The following is a 26,346-nucleotide window of genomic DNA, read 5'->3' on the forward strand; positions in this document are numbered from 1 at the left end:
CTATCCCTTCTGCCAAAATGCACTACCTCACACTTCTCTGTACTAATTTCCATCTGCCACTTGTCAGCCTATCTATAACCTGTCACAGGCAATCATATTAACCTCAATTGTTTGCACTCCTCCATTTTTGGTTAAGTGGGGAAGTTTTGAAATTTTATTCCATATTTCAAGATCCAAGTCATTTAAATATAACAAAAAACAAGTGGTCCAAGCACTGACTCTTGGGGAACACCACTGTCTATCACCCTCCACTCCAAAAAAACAACCATCTATCACGACTCCCTGTTTTATGTCCTTAAGTCAATTTTTAAAAAATTCAATTGGACACTAACCCTCCTATTCCACAAGCCTCAATTTTGTTAATCAGCCTTTTATACAGTACCTTGTTCAACACTTCCTTAAAATTCAGAGACAACATCCACCACATTCCCATCAATAGCCCGTTTCTTCAGCCAGATTGAAGAAACTTCACAGGCACTAAGTCTAAGTTAAATTCATTGTAAAACCATGTACAGAAAACAAAATAAAGAGGGAGAGGTGTGATTGAGAGAGAGGGAGACTAAGGAGACAAAATAAAAATGTTATTTTTTAAAAATCTCCAACAATAATTGAATTGCGCAGGTCTGAGACTTCACACTTGTAAAATGGAAATTTTTGGGTCAAGAGAGGTTGTTTTACACGGAGACTTATCACGTGAAAAATTCACTTGCCTCTAAATATACCAGTCCTAACTTTTTCTGGCATGTTTTAATGGGAAACTGGTAGGCAAGTGCCATAACTTCAAGCCCTTCGTGTGTATGAATGCTGAATCTATTGGCAAGGTACTATTTTAGCAAAACTTGTGGAGGAACAAGCCAAATGAGACAGCAACTTCCTTATTTTCATGTTTACCTGCAAATGCCAGAAATTTCTGTCTAATGTATTTGATAACATTGAGCACTGATAGCTTCATTAACAGCAAAATCCAGGCTAAAAATATACATACTCAATTTTATCAACAATTCACCTTTGCAGCACCTTATCAAACACCAATTAGAAATTCATATATACACCTGAACATGGTCTGATGTGATTTTAAGTAACAAAGGATAAAGACTTTACGAAAAGCTGAAATGGGTCTATTCACATAGTATTAATCCAGCTTTTTACTTACTCAAACACTATGTATTTCCAGAATGATGTTTTTATACAAAATATCAGTTTAACTAGCTTTCTGTCCATATTACTGGTAATGTTGAAAAATAAAGATGGATGATATATCTAACTGGTGCCAGTTAATTTATACAAATTATGGAACAATGGGTTGAGTCTTTCCTTAAGGATAATTGAACTTTTGCCTTTAGTACAGTGGTTGCAGTGTAAGCTTTCATTAGGCTGAAAGTTGAAAAGCTCATTAAACTCTTCTTCTGCAGAGCTGGAATGTGCTAGAGATGAAAAAGAATGAATATTTTATTTTTCAAAATATATATTGAGATCATTCCCTTACTGAGCAAAGACACAACATTTAAATAGACATTGTCACAGCAATTTTATTCACATTTTTAAAAAGTCAACAACCTATGTCAATTGAAACTAAATTTCTGATGTAAATGCTAAAATCTCAACATTCTGTTGAAACATTTTTTGAATTATACACCAAGGAAAGCAAAAGTTAAAAAGAACATTCTTCAACCATGGGGAAAGCTGCAGCTTTACATATGTAAACAATACAGTACAAATAAAATCTAGACACTTTACTGTCTTAAGGGTGCACAAAGTGGCAGTGAAATACATTTGTACAAAAAGAGTTTATGTACAGTTCTGTACATTGCTGCCCATTAAAAAGATTCAATTTTTTTGTATGCAACCATACTATTCACTTTGTGTATGGTCGTAGTGAAAGATCTCAGGCGAACCTCTTCAGAGTTGTTAATAAACTGCGGCCCTGATTCTTCCCACTTTTCTGGCACCTCCAGGTCTTTGTCTGTGTATATTAGAAGATCAAAAGAACCTGAAAGAAAATAATGAAACAAAAACAGATTGTCAATATGATCACAAGATAAACACAGGTGAGTAAAGTTATTTAGCCATCCAAAACTGTCCTAAAGGCCTGCATTGCATCATTCAATTTTATTTTTAATATAGTGATTCCAGAATTTTATTCTCCACTATTCTATCTGCATACCCATTCCAAGTATTGACCATTGAAGAAATTTCCTCATCCTAATTCCATAATAAAGTAGTTTTCCAGAATTATCTTCCAATTTTTAAAAAATCATCTTAACGTCACTAAGACCACCACTCATATGCACCAAATCTCTTTAGTCTTTCTCCATTGCTCAGATATTGTGAAACTAGGGGCTTTCATCAGATGAAAGGTCACAGACCTGAAACACTAACTCGCTTTCTCTCTCCACAGATGCCACAAGACCTGAGTATTTCCAGAATTTTCTATCAAACTTCTAGCAAATGCAAGTCTTGCTTTTGCGTTGACACTAGGGATTAGTTCCATGCTGTTTCTTTGAACTATTTCCTAGATACAAGGGAAACGTCACGTTTGAATGACCAGGTGCAGGATTCATGGTGCGGTCTGACCAGGGTACTAGAGTTGGAGCTTCAATAACTCATACTTGGACTCAGATTTTGGATATCAAGAATCCGAGGCCTCTTTCAACTTCATCCATAGCTACATCAGCACCATCGATGGAGTGTGTGTTGTCCATTATGCCTTCCTACAGGATAACTAACTTCTCTGTAGATTCAAATACACAGAAACCCAAACCTTAAACTCCAAACAAGTCGAAGCTTCGATCCTTAACGTTAATAAGTTGACAGGGGACAATCACCAATTTTCACAATAACTGATTACTCGAGACTTGGGTGCTTAATTAGCTATGTGATAACTGGTATTCATTATTTCAGTTTCTTTTTAGAACTGCCAGATTAAAGTCATTTAAATCAAGCAATAGTTGCTGGTCAAGAAAATTCCCTCAACCCATGATTTCTGAAATAACTTGGATTTTTGTTTGATGGTATTATGTTGATACACTTGTTAATATAATTTATCAATCCATCTTGGAAAATCGTCCCTCAAAAGCACAGTACCTTTGCTCAGGTATGTTACCAGCATGATATCAAAAGTAAGAATATTTGTTAACTTTTAGACCTCAATTATCCAAGACTGCTCCAATGCCTCATTAATACTGAAAGCCTTCAAAGGCCTACAATAGCAAAAGGAAGGTGTTCTAGAATTTAGATTTTTTTTTTAAAAGGAGTTTTTCATTAACTTTGAATCAGGGTTTCTATTAGGATTACTAAATATATTTTAAATGTGGAACCATGCAGCTAGCTCCCAGTTTTAGCTGCCACTGTGGGTCATTGATTTGTGAAAGATAGGCGCTTCAATATTGGTAGGGGAGAAAGCTACAGGATAGTTATATTAAAACTGTGGGCCAAATCTTCCAAGGAGTGGCAATCACTGTCAGATAGCCACTCTGCTCCTAAAAAGAACAATGTTATTCTTGACTGCTTTGCCTTTCAATTTTGTAAAGTTTTCGGTAAGGAGCAATAGCAGTGTCAATCACTCTACAAAAGGCAATGCTTCGTTTCGTGTTTGTATCATAGCTTGTCGCCTGCTTTTTTCAAATCTTCAGCTGATCTTGAAGTCGGCCATTATCTTGGGAGGAAAATGAGCCGTCTGTGACTCTTCTTTCTGCTCCTGTTTAAATTCATTTAGTTTCATCAGTTCCACCAATTCTTCTTGATGAGACTGAAGCAACTCTGCTACTTCATCTGTGGCCAGATCTTCAAATCCTTCCACTCCAACTTGCTTTGCCAACTTAACAATCTTGGTCACTTCAGCATTCACGTTGAGGAACCCTGTGAAAGTACTCAGCCTCAGGCCAAACTTTTTCCAGCAGGCATTTACATTGATTCGCTAACCTCACCCCATGAGTCCTTAATTATCCCTATTGCTATGAGGATGTTGAACTTCTTCCAGCAATCATGGACTGTGGTCGAAGGGTTTGCTTCCATAACGTTGAGAATGTGGCTGAAACTCCTAGGGGTGTAGTAAGCTTTGAAGGATGCAATGACCCCATGTACATTACTTGGATAAGTGAGGTCGTATTTGGGGGTAAAAACAAAATGTCAGCATCCGGATGGCTCTATGAAAGTGTGGGGATGTCCGGGTACATTATCGAAGATAAGTAGAACCTTGAAGGACAAGTTCTTTTCCCTCATATTTTCCCTCAGGTAAGTCCTGACCTCATGTAGAATACAATTCTCAAACCAGTCTTCAAATACTACTGCTGTAACCAAGGCATTGCTGTTAGCCTTCCAAAAGAGTGGCAGGTGAGACTTATTTTTCCCTTTGAGGGCTCAGGGGTTTTCTAGCCTATAAACTACCACTGGTTTACATTTAAAACCAGCCACATTGGCACATAGTAAGAGCATTAGCCTGTCCTTTGCAGCTTTAAAATCAGGAGCTGTCCTTTCTTCTTTGGATATGCAAGTCCTATTTGGCATTTTCTTCCAGAATAGATCAGTTTCGTTTGTATTGAAGACCTGCTCTGCCTGGTAGCTTCTCGACTCAATGCATTCCTGCAGCACCTTGGGAAACTCTCTTGCAGCTACATGGTCAGCTGGAGCAGCTTTCCCCACCAACTTCAGATTATGAAGGCCAAAATGCTTTTTAAAACGATCAAACCATCCTGAACACACTGAAAATCCTCTGGAAGGCAAAGGAGAGGTACCTTCTATGCCACCTTCATCATCACTTTTGAAACCAGTAACACCAGCACTACCCTCTTTACTACTTTTTGTGTGCTGGTACAATTCAAGCACCTTATTTCTAATAATTGGGCCATTAACTGGGGCTCCCCTTTGTTGCTGGTGCTCTATTCACACGTTTAGTAACTTCATTTCCTCCAAGTGTGGGTGTCTCCTACTTACAAAAGCTAACCTGGCAGTATGACTACCAGAAACACTAACACTGGCCCTTATTTTATCTTCAGACTGCCTAATGTACCTGACTGTAGATTCAGGCACTGTATTCCCTGGCCAACATGGTAGCACTTGCACTGTTTTTCAGTCTAATATTGTCACATTTTGCACAAGTGTCTCACATTTCTAGGTTGCTTACTGCTTGGCTCCGACTCATTTTTTAATGCAGTACAGTACCGTACTGATCAGGAATTAAATCATAACACTAAGGAACACCCACATGCAGTGACAGATGATGCACACGCATTGTGCACTTCCTGTTGCAGGTAAAAGCTACTGCTTTTTTAAAAAAATCTTCATTTAGGTGGCTTTTCTTTTCTTTGGTCCAGTATTTTCCAAAATTGGCTGACAGTAGTTTTGACATTTAAAACCATGGATAAGCGAACATTTGCGCCCACAATGGGTGATGTTGTGTACAAAGACTTTTGCATGGGTAAACAAATTCACGAAAGAGGAAGTTGCGAATGGCAGGGTTTTACTGTAAACAATAAGAGGAGCCTTCTATCTTAGTTTAGTTGAGCCAGAAGGGGTACCTTACATAATTTAAATCTTTTATTGAAATAAGCTTTCAAATGAAAAGACGAAAAAAGCAGCTGGAAGATTTGCTTACAGCTAGAGGAAAAAAATCTACAGTGGCCCTCACAGAGCCTTGTGGCAGAAGGTGGTCAGCATGAGTTAGCTTGGAAAGGCAGTTGGGTATCTGCCGACAACAAGAACAAGGAGCTGAGGCATCCACAATCGTGAGGTATTAAAAGTTGGAGGGTCCTTTGCCAAAAAGCTAATGGACAGATCCCCATAAAATATTACCTTGGGCAATAGCCAGAACACAGGAGCATTATAGTGAATTTCAGAGGACTGTGGAATCCGTTTGGGCTGGTCGCTATAGAGATCAATTAACTTTAATATTGTTGTAACGTGTAAGGGAATTTTTGGGGGCAAAGTAAAAAGTTGAACTGAGTTTATAGCATAAGTAATAATAAACTGTAGTATTAAGTTAATAGTGCTTGGCTTTGTTTAATTCTTTTATAAAGTTTGTTTTGTTTAAAAGTGTGAAGTTCTGTGACAAGCTCGTCGCCCAATTGCTGAGTGCTCGGATTTCTCTTTGAATGATAACCGTCCTAATAGGGTTGTACCAGATATAGCAAACTTTAAATAGAAACAAGGTACAGTACAAAATTCCGAACATCTAAACCTAAACCAATAGAGCTCACAGAGAAATGCTGCACAGAGATCACACACAACATAAACCGTATTGTGGAGGGCAGGACATAAAATAATTCTTCGCAAATTTCCCACTTGGCAGGATGCTGACCTCAGCTTTGCTGTCTGGGAAACAGACGAAGCATACAATATCCAACCAATAATAAGCAACAATCACAATCACAGAGCACTGCTCACATTCAGCACCTAGCAGCTAGTTATAAAGAATAGCAATTAATGGATCTGGAAGCAGGTTAGTTGCCAGTTGCCTTGGCCTATGTATTGTGTGAAATAGAGGGACCAGAAGAGATGAAGAATAAAATTACCAGCGACACCGTTCAATATCTTATATAAGAAGCCATGAAAAATATTCACTTACATGCAGCATCTAGCAAAGGCAAGAAAGTCACTGTGGCAGTGATCTGCCTAATGACGGACCGGATTTCATCTTGAATTGCTTTTTCAGATTTCTCTCTCGGCTGGCTGCAATGACACAATTGCATTAAAAGCAATATATTGGCTAACAAAATCAGTATCAATATTTCTGGCCTTTATTTGTCAAAATTGAAAACTGCAGCTCTTTCTGAAACTGCACATGCGCTGCAAATCTTCAAATGGAAATATTTTGATGGAGGTTAATTTGGAGCCAAGACTCTTCTGTCTCCCTTGTGTCTCAATATAAATGTTATGTTACTCTTTCATTGCCTAAAATGCTGATAGTGACTGGCTGACAAACTGTGGCACAAAGTTTTTAAGCTCAAGTCATGACATCAAAATAAGCACAAATATTAGAAATATAAAACTCAGATGTCAGTATCAACTTTGGGACAGAAAATGTATCATATACAAATACAAAATACACAAAAATATGTCAAGAAGTTATAATTATTTCTTCTGCTCAAAATATTCCCTATTTATTTTTAAAATCTTTCCAGCATTTCTGAGAGATTTCCTTCTGGAAAAAAATATGCCTATGGGAAGCCATTGCCCACTTTGGAGTTTAGACTCAGCTTGTAAAAACTGGTATCAGAAAAAGAGTGTTGAGGACTTTTTCAGCCAAAGCAAAGTTGTTGTGATTATTACTAACAGCAAAAAGTTAACTTTTTCACAATTTTCAAGCAAATGTTCCTCATAGTTGAGCTGCCTTGCTTGTGGCATAAGCACCAAAATTGCAACCCCAGATAGTTCACTAGCATTACGCCAGCCTCATAGACACAAGTAATTTTTCCTCTTAAGTAGGTAGTTGCTCCATCTTTCCTTCATTTACTATTCTTTCATTTCTCAATGTATTCATTTCTGTGGCTTTTCTGTGTTCTTGATTTCCTTAAAACTCAAATTCACACATTTGCTCATTTTCCCTCATCTTTCACAAGCCAGCACCTTTGTAAGGATTGATATTACTTACAATAAATATTATCTCAATATTCTCTAGGAACATTCTGTACTCTGAGTTACAGGGTGAGAGTGAGAGAGAAATGGTGTGGCCATTTTACAGTAAGGGAGTGAGAGAGAAACAGCAGGGCCATTTACACCAAGTGAGAGAGAAACAGCATGATCATTTACAGCGAGAGTGTGAGAGAGAAAGAGTGTGGTCATTAACAACGAGAGAGAGAGGGAAACAGCATGGTCATTTACAGCGAGAGAGTGAGAGAAATAGCGCGGTCATTTGCAAGCAGAGAGCGTGCAAGAGAAACAAGATGGTCATTTACAGGCAGTGAGAGAGAGAAGCAGCGTGGTCATTTACAGGGAGTGAATGCGAAAGGAGCAGAACCTTTAACAGTGAGAGGGAAAGAGCGCAAGACCATTAAAGAGCGCGAAGGGGAAAAGAGCACGGAGAACAGCTGATTGGTGAGTAGGATTGGTGAGTATTTCTAGTCTTTAAACTAAAAGCAAGGTCTTTAGTTTGTGTTTAGAACTCTCATTTTTTTTTTCTCTTTTTCTTAAGATAGCTTGTTAAGTATAAGATCGATACTGGTGTGTATATTGAAAAAATTATAATAAAGTGTAAAGAGTGGGGACACTAGAGTAATTAATTAATAAATTGAATAAAATATGATAGTGACGGCAGGACAGGTGATGTGTTGCTGCTGCAGCATGTGGGAGCTGCTGGACACCAAGGTGATCCAGAGCGAACACATCTGTACTAAATGTTTGCAGCTCAAGGAACTTCGGATCAGAGTTAAGGAGCTGGAGTCTGAGCTGCAGGCATTGCACCATGTCAGGGAGGAGGAAAGCTACCTGGACTCTTTGCTCTAGAAGGCAGACGCACCTCTCGGATTAGGCAATTCAAATTTGGTCTGTGATCAGGGACAGGAGGGTGTGACTGCAGGTGAAGCAGGTTTGGGGACCCAGGGGGTAGCGTTTGAGGAGCCTCAGCCCCTGCAACTGTGCAACAGTTACAAGGTTCTTGCAAGCTGTGTGGATGAGAGTGGGGACTGCAGGGAGGATGAGCGAACTGACCACGGCACTGTTGTACAGGGAGCCATTCAAGTGGCGGGGGGGGGGGTGGAAATAGGAATGTAGTAGTGGTGGTAGGGGACAGTTTAATTAGGGGGATAGATACTGTTCTCTGCAGCCGTGAGCATGAATCCCAAAGGCTGTGTTGCCTGCCTGGTGCCAGGGTTAAGGACGTCTCCTAAGGGCTAGAGAGGAGCTTGGAGTGGGTGGGAGGGGAGGGATCCAGTTGTTGTCATCCATGTTGGTAGCAACGACATTGGTAGGACTAGAAAGGAGGTTCTGCTGAAAGAATTTGAACAGTCAGGAGCTAAAATAAAAAGCAGAACCTCCAAGAGAAAATGTGAGGTTATGCACTTTGGCAGGAAGAATAGAGGAGCTGAATATTATTCAAATGGAGGAAGGCTGCAGTACAGAGGGATTTGGGAGTCCTTGTGCATGAATCCCAAAAAGCTAACATACAAGTTCAACAGGTAATAAGGAAGGCAAATGGAATGTTGGTCTTTATTTCAAAGGGAATGGAGTATAAAGTAAGGGAGTCTTGCTAAAACTATACAAGGCGCTAGTTAGACCACACCTAGAATACTGTGAACAATTTTGGTCCCCTTATCTAAGGAAAAGTATACTGGCATTGGAGGCAGTCCAGAAAAAGTTCACTAGGTTGTTCCAGGGTATGGAGGGATCTTCTAATGAGGAGAGGTTGGGCCTGTACTCATTGGAGTTTGGAAGAATGAGAGGTTAACTTATCGAAACATAAGATTCTCAGGGGGCTTGACAGGGTAGATGCTGAGGGGTTGTTTCTCCTTGTGGCAGAGTCTAGGAACAGAGGGCATAATCTCAGAGTAAGGGGGTGCCCATTTAAAACAGATGAGGAGGAATTTCTTCTCTCAAAGGGTAGCTAATCTGTGGAATTCTTTACTGCAGAGGGCTGTAGAGGCTGGGTTGTTAAGTATAATCAAGGTTGAGATTGACAGATTTTTAATCGGTAAGGGAATCAAGGGTGTGGGGACAAGGCAGGAAAGTGGAGCTGAGGATTATCAGATCAGCCATGATCTCACTGAATGGTGGAGCAGACTCAATGGGCCAAATGGCCCGCTTCTGCTCCTATATCTTATGGTTCGGCCTACATCTAAACTTCTGAAGCCCGTCTTCAGGCTTTTGTACCTCGAGCCTGCCTTCCACCCTGCTCACAGCACAGCTGAAGTCATAAATGACATCACCTGTTATGGCGATGTACTATCCCCCTTTCCTCCTCACTCTAACCTTTCCTTATTTGATAAGGTTGACCAAGTCATTCTCCAAGTTATTGTTCCATTTCTAACTGGCCTAAGCATACAGTACATCTCCAGTAATAGCTTCTCGTTATGTTCTTTGCTGTCGTTCCTGTTTTACAGCCCTGAAAGACCAATGAGGTCACCTCATTTAAGTACATATTGTAATAAACAGCATGGAAAGGTAAATCTGGAAACTGAGCTGAACAGAATAAGAGGATTTCATGTTCAATCCTGTAAAAGGCAAATTTAGGGCCAAAATTAAGTACTGCCTCACACAAAGGTTAACCAATCAGCAGAAAGGGTAGAGTAGTGAGAGCAAAAGCCTGGAGTCATTTAAGAAACAACCGGATCATGATGGGGAATGAGAAATGCGTGGCTAATCAGGATATATGAGCCCTTATCCTTTAAAATTACCAATAGCCCGAACCACAGCATCAAAACTGGTACATTATCATCAACTTCCTTCTGGTGATGCTGCTGAGCTATTACAAAGTAATAGTACACAACACTACAAGCAGGAAGCATGTGGCACATGAACACCAAGCCTCTGGAACGTTGACAACCTTTTGTTTGTCCATACATTATGCAATAATTTGGCAAGAATAATGGCAGGAAAAATGGTACAAAGAATGTAAGCTTAAAAAAGGCAGTCAGCAACAACTCTATTGAAACAATTCTGTTGAACTGCAAAGAAGAATTACACATGAAGCATAACTGTTTTTTCTCCATGGGTGCTGCCAAGCCAGCTGTTTCCAGTCTTCCCATATTCTTGTTCCAAACATTAATAATTTAGACACTATCTTGGAAACTTCAAACGTTTCAGGTCAACAACTCTTCGACACCTCAACCTGAAACATTAACACTTTCTCTCTCCACAGATGCTGCCAGATTGGCTGAATATTTTCAACATTTTCTGTTTTTATTATACCCGAAGAACACCCTGCTCTTATTGGAGAAAGTACCATTGAATTCATTCCAAACAGCTGAACAGATGGACAAAAGAGCCGAATTCTAGGTGAGGTGAGAGTGACTGCTCTTGGCATCAAGGCAGCATTTGACCAAATGTGGCACCAAAGGAGCCTTAGCAAAATTTAAGTCAATGAGTTGGGGGTGTCATACTGAGCAAAAGGGAAGATGGGTGCAGTTGTTGGAGGCCAATCATCTCAGCCCCAGGATATTGCTGCAGGATTAATTTTATTAATAAGTCCAATTCTGTTAGGCAGTGTCCTAGGCCCAATCATTTTCAGCTGCTTCACCAATGACCTTCCATCAATCTTAAGGTCAGAGGTGGGGATGTTCACTGATAATAAGACAGTGTTCAATACCATTTGCAACTCCTCAGATACTGAAGCAGCCATGCTTGCATGCAGCAAGATCTGAACAACATTCAACCTGGACTTGAGCTGACAAGTAACATTCACCACACATAAGTGCCAGATAATAACCATTTTCCTATGACATTCAAAAGCATTACCACCACTGAACATCCCATCAACATTCTGGGGGCTACCATTAACCAGAACTTCAACAGGGCAAGCCATATAAACACTGTGGCTACAAAAGGTCATTTATAATGGGGAACAAAGAAATGGCTGACCAACTAAATACATACTTTGGTTCTGTCTTCACAAAAGAGGACACAAATAACATACCAGAAATGTTGGGGAACACAGGGCTTAGTGAGAGGGAGGAACTGAAAGAAATCAGTATTAGTAGAGAAGTGGTGTTGGGCAAATTGGTGGGATTGAAGGCCGATAAATCGCCAGGGCCTGATAATCTACAACTCAGAGTACTTAAGTGGCCCTAGAAATAGTGGATGCATTGGTGGTCATCTTCCGAGATTCCATAGACTCTGGAACAGTTCCTACAGATTGGAGGGGAGCTAATGTAACCCCACTATTTAAAAAGGGAGGTAGAGAGAAAACAGGGAATTATAGACCAGTCAGCCTGACGTTGGTAGTGGAGAAAATTCTAGAGTCCATTATAAAAGATTTAATAGCTGAGCACTTGGAAAACAGTGGCAGAATCGGACGGAGTCAGCATGGATTTTTGAAAGGGAAATCATGCTTGACAAATCTACTGGAATTTTTCGTGGATGTAACTAGTAGAGCTGATGAGGGGGAGCCAGTGGATGTGGTTTATTTGGGCTTTCAGAAGGCTTTCGACAAAGTCCCACATAAGAGATTAGTGTGTAAAATTAAAGCGCATGGGATTGGGAGTAGCGTATTAAGATGGATAGAAAACTGGTTGGCAGACAGGAAACAAAGGGTAGGAATAAACGGGTCTTTTTTCGAATGGCAGGCAGTGACTAGTGGGGTACTGCAGGGATCAGTGCTGGGACCCCAACTATTCACAATATATATTAATGATTTAGATGAGGGAACTAAATATAATATCGCCAAATTTGCAGATGTCACAAAGCTAGGTGGGAGGGTGAGCTGTCAGGAGGATGCAGAGATGCTTCAGTGTGATTTGGACAAGCTGAGTGAGTAGGCAACTGCATGGCAGATGCAGTATAATGTGGATAAATGTGAGGTTATCCACTTTGGTAGCAAAAACAGGAAGGCAGATTATCTGAATGGCTATAAATTGAGAGGGGAATGTGCAACGAGACCTGGGTGTCCTCATACACCATTCACTTAAGGTAAGCATGCAGGTGCAGCAGGCGGTAAATGGTATGGTTGGCCTTCATAGCGAGAGGATTAGAGTACAGGAGCAGGGATGTGTTGCTGCAATTATACAGGGCCTTGGTGAGACCACACCTGGAATATTGCGTGTAGTTATGGTCTCCTTATCTGAGGGAAGATGTTCTTGCTCTCTAGAGGGAGAGCAGCGAAGGTTTACCAGACTAATTCCTGAGATGACGGGACTGACATATGAGGAGAGATTGAGTCGGTTAGGATTATATTCGCTAGAGTTCAGAAGAATGAAGGGGCATCTCATAGAAACCTGTAAAATTCTAACAGGGCTAGACAGGGTAGATGCAGGAATGATGTTCCCAATGGTGGGGGGAGTCCAGAACCAGGGGTCACAGTCTGAGGATATGGGGTAGACCATTTAGGACTGTGATGAGGAGAAATTTCTTCACCCAGAGAGTGGTGAGCCTGTGGAATTCACTACCACAGAAAGTAGTTGAGGCCAAAACATTGTATGTTTTCAAGAAGGAGTTAGATATAGCTTTTGGGGCGAAAGGGATCAAAGGATATGGGGAGAAAGCGGGAGCAGGCTATTAAGTTGGATGATCGGCCCTGATTATAATGAATAGCGGAGCAGGCTCGAAGGGCCGAATGACCTATTCTTGCTCCTATTTTCTATGTTTCTTTGTCAGAAGCTGGGAATCCTGTGGCAAATAACTCCTCTCCTGATTCCCCAAAGTCTGCCCACCATCTACAAGGCACAAATCAAGAGTGTGAGAAATGCTCCCCACTTGCCTGGATAAGTGCAATTCCAACAATCGAGGAGTTGCGAAACACTGAAATCAGAGAGTAGCTTGGCACCATCCAAGGCAAAGGAGCCAGTCTGATTGACACCCACCCATCCATCCTCTCCACACCACTGATGTACAGTAGCAGCAGCAGCGTACCATATATAAGATGCACTGCAGCAACTTACCAATGATCCTTCAACAGTGCCTTCCAAACCCACAACCTTTACCACCTTAGAAGAACAAGGACAGCAGAAGCATGGGAATACTACCAGCTGCAAATGTTTCGAACCCCCTACCCCCAAAATCACCACCATCCTGATCTGGAACCACATTGTTGTTACGTCACTGGATCAAACTCCTGCAACTCTCTCCCACTGTGGGTGTACTTACACCAGGTGGACTGCAGTGATTCAAGGCGGCGGATCACCACCTCCTTCTCAAGGCACTAATGATGGCCAATAAATGCTGTGCTTGCTAGCAATGCTCACATGCCAACAAATAAAATTATATTTCAATGTGTTTTTTAACTTGAAGATTCCACAATTCAGTTAATTCCTCATTTGGACTTTCCAACAACAGACGGATTAAACTGCCAGATTTGATACAAAATAATCCAACTGGGCTGACAGTGGCTAACTTTTTCATTTATGTATAAAAGAAAAACAGTGGAGTAGTAATTATTTAAACCTCCACTAACAGTTCAGGGAAGAAATTCCACCCTAAAGCTGTCAAACCTTACACAAAGCAATTTAACCGGTTCAGGTTTACAGGGTGTAAACTATTGCAGACTTGTTTCTTCCTTTTCCCACATCAATTGCAGTATATCTCCCACTAAAAATAAATAATTCAGATTCTGCACATTTTCCAGAGTTCAGGCTTTCAGGGTACTAGCTTTCATGACTCTCAATTAAGAGAGACTTATAGTGTGCTTGATAAATAAATTTGCAATCAAGTACATCCATATCTGTGGGATTGTTCATTCTTCATAATTAACTTTGTTATTAATCCAAGACTTAGTGATATTATCAGCACTTCATTATGAAAATAATGGCTTGGATTGTGCGATCAGGGCCAAGTAAGCGTGCTCACCGCTAAACTCAAAGAAAGCTGCCCACATAGCTCAAGCGATCTCTGTGCCGGGAATTCCCCTCTCCCGATGGCAGTTTAAATCTGGCGCCAAATCAAGGGAATATCTTGCATACAGCAGCCGTGATGTCAGCAATATGATTGGTTGCCTACTTGTTTGAAGTTTTCACACAGTAAATTGAAAAGTTAAAAACACTTAAAACCCTTCACTTTTAATACACATTTTCAGATAGCAAAATAAATGACTATTTTAGCTTCTATTTTAATACAAAGATGGACTTTTAACAAAAATGAAATATTTTTAATTAGAAAGAGATTTGACATACCACAAGTATAGAATTATCTTTTCAGGGCCAGTGAGGGTCTTTAGCAGAGGTTATGTTAGTATGCCCTTAAAAACCCTGCCACACCTCATTCAACAAGGTGTGACATTTTCTAGGATTTTTAAATAGTGAGACTAACAGCCTGAGAATGGAAGTTTTTGCCAATTCACAATTTCAAGTGAGGTAGCAGAGCGTGGGAAGCTCTACAGTGCACCCTATAGTGTAAACTCACTGGCAGCAATTTCTGGGTTTCCACATCATCTTGCACATGTCCAAACTCCCAAAGTTGCTGTCAGTTTTGGAGGAATAATGATGGTGGACTCCAACAGTTTCACCGTTATCACCACAGCAAGATTCAGGTCCATGTATAAATGAAAGGCCTATACCTAGCACTGGATGGAGAGAAGGATGGAAAGGAATATAAAAACAAAGAACTAATGCTAGCAGGCTCTTTAGTACCTTATATGATGCTGGCATGGCATGACCTTTTTTGACTGGCACTTAATGTGCGATACAAATTTGAATTTGCAGGACAACTACCCAAAAAAAAGTGATTCAGACAGTGATGATGTATTCAACTAGCAGCCGCCATGAGGTTTCCCAATCAGGTCTACTCTTAAGCCACAAAAACATCCTTACCAATGAGGCAACTGTGCAGCATTGCAAGCATGAATTTGGAATATATTTTGCTTTCCCCTCAAGTGCAAGCAGATACACAAATACTGCTATAATAAAAACAAAATACTACAGATGCTGGAAATCTGAATAAAAACAGAAAATGCTGGAAAAGCTCAGGTCTGGCAGCATCTCTGGAGAGAAATAGAGTTGAAGTTTTAAGTCTGTATGACTCTTCTTCAAAGCAATACTGCTGTACTACACAACACCACACACATACTCCTGTCTCCTTTTGTACCTAATATTCCCACAACTGCACCAGACCACATGAAAAATAAATGGGGACAAGCACTTGAGCTTAGTTATGAATCTCTACATGAGCTTTCAATCTTACATTCACATTACTCTGAAGAGGAGTCATACGGACTCAAAACATTAACTCTGTTTCTCTCTCCACTGATGCTGCCAGCCCTGCTGAGTTTTTCCAGCATTTTCTGCTTTTATTTCAGGTTTCCAGCATCAGCAGTATTTTGCTTTTATTTATTCACGCTCCTCTTTCCATTTTTGCCCATACAAGCAGTTTGAGCACTTGTAGGATCACGCCATAAACAGAATTTTCACAGCAGCACATGGGTAAAACATGGACTAAAACAGATGATGCTCAACAATGGTATCAGCCATGGGTCAGCTGATAGACTTGTCATCTGTTGAGCTAGAAGGTTGTGGTTGAAGTTCCATTCCACAGACATTGAACACAAAGTTCAGGCTGACACAGGAGGAGTGCTGCACTGTCAGAGGTGCTGTCTTTCAAATGAAGCATTAAACTAAGGCCCCATCAGGTGGACAATAAGGATGCCACTACACTATTTTGAAGAGCAGGAGAGTTCTCCCCAATGTCCTGACCAATATTTGAATGATATTGAGGAATAAATTGAGTATCTGGTTATTTATCTCATTGTTGTTTATGGGAAGCTGCTGTGGGTGAACTGGCTGTCCCACTTCAAATATTACAGCTGTGACTACAGTTAAAAAGTACATCATATCATTGACTGTAAAAGTCTTTTGGACTTGAAAGATGCTATATAAATGAAGTTCTTTCTAGTCAACCAATCTAGCACCTGTGCAGCCAATGGAAAAGAAATCAGAGTGGCACTGCCCGGTGACATTGTAGTACTGCAGAGGTTAGTAAGCTTGATCAACCATAACAACTGATATTTGCACTAATCACCTGTCCCTGTGCAAACTCTACTTAAACAAAGATCATACACAGTTTATTATTGCTGAAAAGAAAGACTTATTGCCGAAGTCATCAGGACAAAAGGAAGAGTGCCAAATTTCAAATGATCACAACAATTTTTGCCACAGGAGAAAAGGATACTGTTTGCTTGGCAAGTCATTCTGATTATTTCCACCATCGCAATGCCTCAGTCAGAGGGGAACTTATAGGCTCCCATAGCTCCTGGGTACTTCACAAAAGTCACAAGGCTTGAATATATTCCTTTTGCTTGCAGAGAACGGGTTCCTGTGTATGAATGTATATTGCTCCTAGCAAGCGTAAACTAAGCCACATTACGAGTGCGACTGATCATCTTAAATTGGTTGTTAGTGTGGCTGTTAGGGCACTTAGGATTGTGCACTAAGTGTTGCCAATCGTGGAATCATATCTAATAGTAGGCATTTTGTTATGGGTTTTGCAAGCATGGGCTGGTTAAGTATGGCCTGTACTCTGCCTATTAGAATCAAACAGCATGTTCCTTCGGTTGGTTGCATCAGCTAGTCAATGGGACTGCATACCTGGCATCGCATTGACACTGAAATCCATACTCAGTGCACTATTGTGTGGTAGGTAAAACATCTTTTTCGACTGGCAGCAGCACCATTAGTGGAAAATACCACTCGTGTAGCCACCACATAATAGCAGATTGAAATGGCTTCCTTAACCTGTTATTCAAATGTTTAAGATACTTTGCCTTTCCAGGATAATTTGAGATAGATATGTCCAAAACTATCAGCCTTTGGCCTACTTGCAAGTTTGTGTGATACACAGCGAACAATGATCTGATCAGGATAGCTTTGTGCCTGGTCTATCTCAAGCTACCCTAGAAAGGCAAAATATCTCAAACATTTGAACAACAGGTTAGGGACGTCATTTCACGCTGCTGCTAGCAGTGGCTTATGTGAATGGTATTTTCCACGATGTTGCTCTCAGTCTGAAAAGATCTTCTGCCTACCATATAATTGAGCAACAGTGTACGAATTTCATTGCTGGTATTATGACAGGTACAGCGATTAGCTGGGTGAATCAAGCAATATGTTCCTTCCGGCGTTCATAATGAAGGGTACAGGCCATACTCAATCAGCCTGCATTTGCAAAATCCAAAATGTCTACTGTTAGATGTGATCCCACGATTTTGTGCTAATAGCTACTCTAACAACCAATTTAAAATAATCAGCTGAGTTCTTAACAGGGCTCAATTACACTTGCTAGAAGAGACATACATTCATATGCAAGGACCTGTTCATATGCAAGGACCTGTTCTCTGCAGACAAAAGGGAGATGTTCAAGCCTTGTGCCTTTTTCGAATTACCTTGGAGATGGGGAGCCTATAGCTCCCCGTTGCTTTCTCCATGGCAATGCCTCAGCCAGAGCGAACTTGCCAGCCAATCAGCACCCTTTTCTCCTGTAGTATAAATTGTGATCATTTGAAACTTGGCATTCTTATGTTTGCCCTGATGAGTACAAGACGAAAAGCTTCAGCAACGTGTCTCTTTTCAGCAACATTCAAGTTCAGTGCTACCAAGTGACTGCTTATGTTTATTGCTTATTTATAATTTAAATGTGGAATTACACAATAGGAGGAATAATGATGTGCTCTTGCACATTTTTCTTCATTACTTTTAAGAGTTCAACCTGGAGGTCCATTTCTGCCCGTCTCATAAAAGGACATGATTCCTCGTGGTAGATAAAATGAAAGAGGCAGAACTTTATTTTGTGAAGAAAATTGTAATAAATGTATTTTTAAAAATATTATACATGTAAAATTATTATAAATTTATTAGTGAATTTAATATTGACAGAAAAGCAGCACCTTACAAAATATTTGTTAACATAAATGCCAGTGCTTTTACATTTGCCACTTCTGTGCATATGTAACAAAGCATTGCAAGAGTTCTGCTGGCTGCTGCTGAGAAGCATAAGTCAGTTTACATGCCACCTTTATTACATGATGCTCTGTTCAAAAACACACGTACATACACGCACACCCAATTAAAAAGGAAAAACAATTGTGAAAAATTCCTGACAACTCCAATCCTTCTCAAAAAGGAAAGTGATTAGCTCAAGATAAGTCTGTGTGTCGAAAATGGCTCTAGAGATAATAACCTTAAACACAGTGCATGGGTTTTTCATGCTGCTTGGGCTGGTACACAAGCAGTCTCAATATCAATAGTTGTCAGCAATGCTTACCTGTTTTCAGTCATGGTTTTGTCACACTCAATGTCAAACTGCCATCTTTCCAGCACTTCATTAGTTTCAATACTGTTGATAACCACCACAAGCCTTTGAACAAAATGGCTACACAACCAATCTGAAAACACAAACACATTTAGGATTAGCACTGCTCCAGGGAGAAAGTGCTAAGTGAGCTAATATATTTGCAGACACACAAAGGAATCCAGTGCCAATTCCTAATCTAAACATTACCATAATGAATTATATATTTTTCAAAATTTTAACACTGTTTGGTGTATTGCTGGCAACTGTTCCCAAAGAGCCTGACAAATTAGTTTCTAAGAGTCCAGAAGCTGAATAATTGCGATCTGATTTTGAAACCTGTTTAGATATCTTTTTAGTATTTACCATTGGTAGAGAGATAGCATTCTAATCAGATTTTGACAGAGTCTAACATTCCACTCTACTCTTAACTGATCTTCCCAATTTATTCTTTGTCTTCGCTAATATAACTTAAATTTGCTTCACATGCCTCTCCTCTTCCCCAAACATCTGCCATATCAGTGACACATCACAAAGACATTAAAAAGCATAGAAATACAAGAACATAAGAAATAAGAGTACACCATACGTACATTTGAGCATACTCTACTATTCAGCAAGATCACGGCTGATTTTCAACTCCATTTTCCAGGTAGGAATTCCCCAAATCCTTTCATTTCCTTGAGACCAAAAATCTATCGATCTCAAGCTTGAACACATTAAACAACTGAGTATCTCTGCTCTCTGTGCTAGATAATTTCACATGCTTTACAGTCCTGAGTAAAAAAATGTATCTTCAAAATGGCCATTCCCTTATCCTGAAACTATGTTCCCTAATGCCAAACTCTCCAGCCAGGGGAATCAGCCTTTCAGCATCAACTGTGTCAACCCCATCAATCTTTTATGTTTCAATGAGATCACTTCTCACTCTTCTAAACTCTAGATAGTATAGGCTGATACTATTCAATCTTTCCTCAACTGCCTCATCCCACAAATGGAATGGCAAAATACCACATTATTCTTTCAAACATTCTCCAGCCATATCCTGTCTCCGTCACTCTTTTCTCTTGTTTGCTTACCCTTTTACATCTCACAGCATCAGTGACTTATGCACAGTGGCAGTAGTGAGCAAAAGAGCCAGCATAACGGGAAATTGGTACTGGAGGGTTGTGGGCACTCCAGAAGATGGGACAGCACTAGGGGCAGGTAAGTGCACTCCCCAGAGTGAGCTACAGTAATAAACTTTAGAAATTTAACTTGAAAATGGACTCTGTAAAAAATAGACCCAAAAGAAAATAGCCAGCTATCTGATCACTTTTAAATAAACTAATTTCACCAACATCTAAAAGCCAGTAGGTAGTAGTAGTGGTTCTCAAACTTTTTTGATTCAATGATCCCTTTTCAAACAGATTAGTGATCACTGGCCCCCGTTTAAATAAAACTATGTAAATCTCACAATATGAAAATGCTGCACAGACAGACAGTTTTCATACTGTTTTTAAGAAAACAGGTATTTCCTTTCCAACAAAGTTAAGATAAGTATGCCTGCTTTTCACTGCAGAATTTGTATATCCTTAACAGGAGCTGAGTGCAGTTGAGGAACAGGGGAGAGCAGCACGGACTGCGGGTTGGTGGGTAATGGAGAAGGTGGAGCAGAGACACCTTCAACTACTGCTCACTCGCTTGCTCGTCACCACAGGGCCCAACCATGATCCTGTGTCACAGAAGCCCCCCAACCCACACAAAGATCTCTATGCACTCCAGTTTGAGAATCACAATGGCACACTAACAGAAGTCTCTACTTAAAATGCACTGCCCACGTACATTTCTAGAAAATGAATGTAACGCTGCACTACTTGGGGAGCAGGGGGACAATAATAAACAAATTAAATGCAACTCTCCTTCATGAGATTTATTTTGTAAATACGTCCCAAAGACCCAGGCTTTTGGAGCTTCCATTTCTTTCTCATTCAAATGATCACGTCAAGAACAAATGATTAACTGAAGAAACTTGAATGTCAAATATATCAACAAGCTGGCAGAACTTCTGCTACCAACTTTCAGTGCACTATTCTTGAAAAATAAATTTCTAATAATTGAGACCCCTTCAAAAGTTGAGTACTTTAATGCGCATTAAGAATTTGCATTTACATAGCATTTTTCACAACACCCCAAAATGCTTTACAGTCAATTAAGAACTTTTGAAGTGCAGTCACTGTCATAATGTAGGAAATACAGCTGCCAACATACACACAGCACAGTGACAATGACCAGTATTAAGTTATGTTGGCTGAGGGATAAATACTGGCCAGGACATCAGACAGAATGCCTCTTTTATTTCTTCAAAATAATGCTATGGGATTTTAATGTCCACTTGAGGGGACATACAGGGCTTCGGTGTGATGCTCATTTGAAAGACGCCGCCCCCCCCACGACAGTGCAGCACTCCCTTTAGAGTGTCAACTTAGATTAAACACTCATCTCAGGAGAAAGGAATGAGGTCTCAACCTGCTGACTCAAAGGTGAGAGTGCTACCACAGCCATCGCTGACATATCTGAAGCCAGATCATGAACAGCAGCATAGGCTCCAGAATTGTTTCACCAGACTTACAAAATTAAGGTTGAGAGAGTTTTAAATCATATGTTTGTGACGGCAGACTAGATCTGGCCTACTCTTGCAAAAATATTTCCCAAATAGCAAACATTCAAAATCTTGCAATGCAAAATTGAAATCAATCAGAGCAATACCTTTTAGCTGGCCAACTACGTTCTTTAAATAGTTGTTAAGGACAGGATCAGTTGTAACAAGCATTGTAAGCCCATATTTCTGTTCTCGTGTGAAAGATTCTGGTGGATAGATTCCACGTTGGTACAAGATGCTGTTGATCCCATAACCTAAAATATTAAAACATTGTCTTAAATTAAAACCAAATCATATGCTATTTCAGGTTAATAAACAGTGTTACTGTGTTGTGTGGCAAAACCCTCAAATTACTGAAATTAATATCCTAAACTGCATTTCATGGCAGATATCACAGTATTCCTGTAAATAGACATTGCAAATGTTTTTGAAAACATTTTTTACTACTAGTGATCATGAAATAGCGATATCATAAAATAGTGATCATTAAGTAAAAATGAAGACGATGAACAGTACAGCAAAATTTCAAACAACTATAAAATCAAGATCAGTTAATCGTTTTGTGGTAACTGTAGACAGGAGAATGAGCCAAAATAATAGAACTCCTCACTGCTCTTCAACAAATGACCAGGGATCTTTAACATTTACTTGAATAGGTTGAATGGAATATGGTTTAAAATCTCATCTGAAGAATGACAGCAATGTCAGTGTTGCATTGTGGTAATGCAGCTTTGATTATGAAATTAAACTTGGTGTTTGAACCCACAAATCTCCTGGCCTAAGAAAGTGAGTCAATAAACTGAAGTGCACACAAAACAATCTGAACTTATGTTTGAATGCAACACCCTCAGAACAAAAACAAAATTCTATGCTCACAATGTTAATTTGGGCTACGGCTATATTATTTGACCATTCTAATATAAATAGTTTACGTTGTCTGCAATGTATAACTGAACAACACTGTAACAGCCCTATACAAAGTCACAAATGACATCTTAAGCAACTGCAACCTTGGTATCTTTCCATTTCCTTTGCAATCTGACTGCAGCCTTTGACAAGTTTTATCAAACCATCCTCCTCCAACACCTCTCCTCAAAATGTCCACTGAGGAAATTGCATTCGCTCGATTCCATTCTCATCTATCCAGCGAAACCAGATAATCTCCTGCAATGACTTCTCCCTGCTCTCACAATGCTACCTCTATAGTCCACCAACTATCCTCGACCCCCTTCTATTTCTATTCTTATCTAAATGATGCCTCTCAGTGACACCTGCCAAAAACACGTTTGGTTCAACATGTATGCTGACAACACCTAGCTCTATGTGATCAGCTCTTGACCCCTCCACTGCATCTGATTTTTCACTGCCTACTCAACATCCGGGACTGGTTGAGCACAAATCTTCTCTAACTAAATGTTGGGAAGACCAAAGCCATCGACTTTGGTACCCATCACAAACTCTGTTCCCTAGGCACCAATTCTATACCTTTGCCTGTCGCCATTCTCATACCGAACCAGATTGTTCACACACTCAACATCTTATTTTATCTTGAGCTGAGATTCCGATCTCATGTCATTTCCATCAGCAAGACCACCTACTTCCTGTATCTCCTCTGCCTCAGTCCATCTGCTGCAGAAAATCTCAGCCACATTTTTGTTACCTTCAGACTTGCCTGTTTCAATACTTGCCTGGCCAGCCTCCCATCTTCATTAACTTGAATTCATCCAAAATTTTGCTGCCCATATCGTAACTCACACTAAGTCCTATTTACCCATCACCCCTGTGTTCAAGTACAGTGTTCCAGTCCACAAACTGAAGTTTAAAATGGTTATCCTTTTATGTTCAAATCCCTCAGGGCTTAACCAACTCTATCTGTAACTTCATCCACTGCTACAAGCTTCCAAAAACTCTATTTCTGGCCTCTTGTGCATCCCCAACTTCTCATGTCTGTCATAATCAGCTGTGCTTTCAGCTGACTGGGCCCCAAGATTTCCAGAGGGAATTCCAATCTCTTCGACCATGTTTTGTCATGTATCCTAATTTCTTCTTCTTTGGTCAGGGTCAAATTTTATCTGATTAGGCTTGTGTTAAGGGTACTATATCATTGCAAATTATTGTCATTTGGCCCAGTCATTATTGTATTTACCTACTGAATAGGCCTTCCAATAAAAGTTTGAAAACTTCCACAGATCACAACTAAAGTTGTATGAAATTCATGTCACAATTATACCCAAAGTATTACTTTTCAACATAGCCCCTAGATCATGCTGCAAAGTATCAGCTTCCACATTTTAGCTATCAGAGCCCATGTGCAGCATTTACCTAAATAGCATTGACTGCAGTTCAAAAGTAATTGATTGGTTGGAAAGTGCTTTGTGGCATTCTAATGATGTGCTAAAATGCTATTCAAAAATCAAGTCATTTTTGTTTCTTCCATCAGTGGTTGGGGAGAAGACGACCATCATATTTACTTGAGATTGCATCAGCAGGTCTTTTCTTTGCGCAGTCTCTCCTGCCAATGCAAAATAATCGTCTGCACATACGCACTGGTCCACACAAACATCACTCTGCTCAGTAGGAAAGCAGTTAATTATATACACAATATAATTCTGGTACAAAACGGTGGACCATAATACATTTAGCACTGAGTAACTGGGACCGATTTGGTTCATAATTTAACATTTAAAGATGAGTGTTTATAGCATAATTGAATTCAAGTTGAAATTTGAAAAGGAGAAGCGATTTGAAAAGATAGGGAATCATCGCGAATTGAACATCTAAATGTATCAATGCCACAGCTTTAAATGCTGTAGGTCCCTGTTGTCCCACACCCAATACCACCCAACTCCTCATGCCCCCTCTCCAGGTTCAGAAACTTGGTTCTCCCTGTTTAGGCGCAGTCAAAGCTTGTGTTTGTTTCCTTTTTCACAGATTCAGGATGAGAGTCTGTAAACCGTTGGCAGCAAACACAGCCTTTTTTGCACATGGATCAAGTATGGCTTGTGTTTGGAGCTGCCTTGCAGGTATCTGGGGAGTGGATCCAGCAGGCAGCAGCGCCGTTTTGTGGCAATTCCTCCCTGACTACGAAGGTTTCACCAGCCTCTCACCACCCCCTGGCTCACCAGTAAACATCCCCACTCCTGTACAGCTGCTCTCACAACTTTGACAGAACAAGGCTTAGTTTACCAACTTAGTTAGTTTACCAACCAGAGATGGTCACCTTGCCCGGCAGGCACACAATCCCTCCCCCACACTACTTCGGATTAATGGTCCCTCACTCCATCCTGACCCACTCGATGAGGTATCGATTTACCTCTCCCTCCTATAATGTTATTCGGTCAGTGCCCCCGCAATCAATGACCCTCACCCTCCAAAACTTCCCCAAGTCTACCACTTTGTTCCAACCCACAATCTCACCCCACAACCCCCACCTGCCTATTTGCCAAGTGTTTAGTCCACACTCCAGTGACTCTCCCCCTCGCACCCCACCCCCAGGGGGCTCTTCCCTTCATGCACCCACCACCGACTCTCTCCCTCCCCCCTCACCAAACACCACCCCCGCGGCTCTCCGCCTTCACCCACACTGGCACTACCCCCTCCCCTCTGCACCCCCGCCCCCAGTGACTCTCACCCTCACCACTCACCATTTCCCCGGTGACTCTCCCCCTCCCCACCCCCATTTCCCCGATGACTCTCCCCCTCCCCACCCCACCCCCATTTCCCCGGTGACTCTCCCCCTCCCCCCGCCCCACACCATTACCCCGGTGACTCTCTCTCTCCCCCCCCCCCCACCCCATTACCCCGGTGACTCTACCCCCCCCCCCATATTACCCCGGTGACTCTCCCCCTCCACCCATATTACCCCGGTGACTCTCCCCCTCCCCCCCCCACCATTACCCCGGTGACTCTCCCCCTACCCCCCCCACCATTACCCCGGTGACTCTCCCCCTCCCCCCCCCCCCACCATTACCCCGGTGACTCTCCCCCTCCCCCCCCCCACCACCATTACCCCGGTGACTCTCCCCCTCCCCCCCCCCACCACCATTACCCCGGTGACTCTCCCCCTCCCCCCCCCCCCACCATTACCCCGGTGACTCTCCCCCTCCCCCCCCCCCACCCCACCATTACCCCGGTGACTCTCCCCCTCCCCCCCCCCCACCCCACCATTACCCCGGTGACTCTCCCCCTCCCCCCCCCCACCATTTCCCCGGTGACTCTCCCCCTCCCCCCCCCCCCACCATTTCCCCAGTGACTCTCCCCCCCCCCCCCCACCCACCCACCCACCCACCCACCCACACCACCATTTCCCCAGTGACTCTCCCCCCACCCCCCCCCCCCACCATTTGCCCGGTGACTCTCTCCCCCCCCCCCACCCCCCCCGCCGTTGCCCCGCTGACTCTATCCCCCCGCTCCCGTTGCCCCGGCGACTCTCTCCCCCCGCCCCCGTTGCTCCGGTGACTCTATCCCCCCCGCGCCCATTGCTCCGGTGACTCACTGAAGAACTCGGACACGATACTCGCGCTGCCCTTCAGGGTGATCCCCTCTCGCGCCGCCACTTTACCCGCCATCACATTCAAATCTACACACCACACTGCGCCTGCTCAGGATTAGAGCGCCCGCCCAGCAACCCTGACCGCGCCTGCGCAGTTTCCCCACGGCCCTGTCGTTACGCAGATCCCTGAATGTAATTAAAGGGCTCATGGCATCCCTTACTCCACTCTGCAAATGTGTGACTTCAGTCCAAAACTTTTAACACCCAAATATCAACAACCCCTGTGAAGCTCAATAATAACAAAAAAATCAGACAGACCTATCAACAATGACTCAGGCAACAGAACAGGTTAAGGCTA

The 26,346-nt window shown here is 41.6% G+C and overlaps 1 protein-coding gene across 1 annotated transcript; it reads right to left on the reverse strand.

Moving 5' to 3' along the window:
* Positions 1–1,511: 1,511 nt before the first annotated feature.
* Positions 1,512–26,089, reverse strand: mad2l1 (MAD2 mitotic arrest deficient-like 1 (yeast)). The gene is made up of 5 exons (XM_078549452.1): positions 25,992–26,089; positions 21,604–21,750; positions 18,829–18,949; positions 6,563–6,666; positions 1,512–1,990 (listed from the first exon to the last, which is right to left on the reverse strand). Exons 1-5 carry the CDS (start codon positions 26,062–26,064, stop codon positions 1,818–1,820), a joined length of 618 nt encoding a protein of 205 aa, XP_078405578.1. The 5' UTR covers positions 26,065–26,089; the 3' UTR covers positions 1,512–1,817.
* Between the last annotated feature and the right edge of the window lie 257 nt (positions 26,090–26,346).

Source organism: Cetorhinus maximus, chromosome 1 (genome assembly GCF_964194155.1).
Source record: "Cetorhinus maximus chromosome 1, sCetMax3.hap1.1, whole genome shotgun sequence".
Taxonomy (NCBI): domain Eukaryota; kingdom Metazoa; phylum Chordata; class Chondrichthyes; order Lamniformes; family Cetorhinidae; genus Cetorhinus; species Cetorhinus maximus.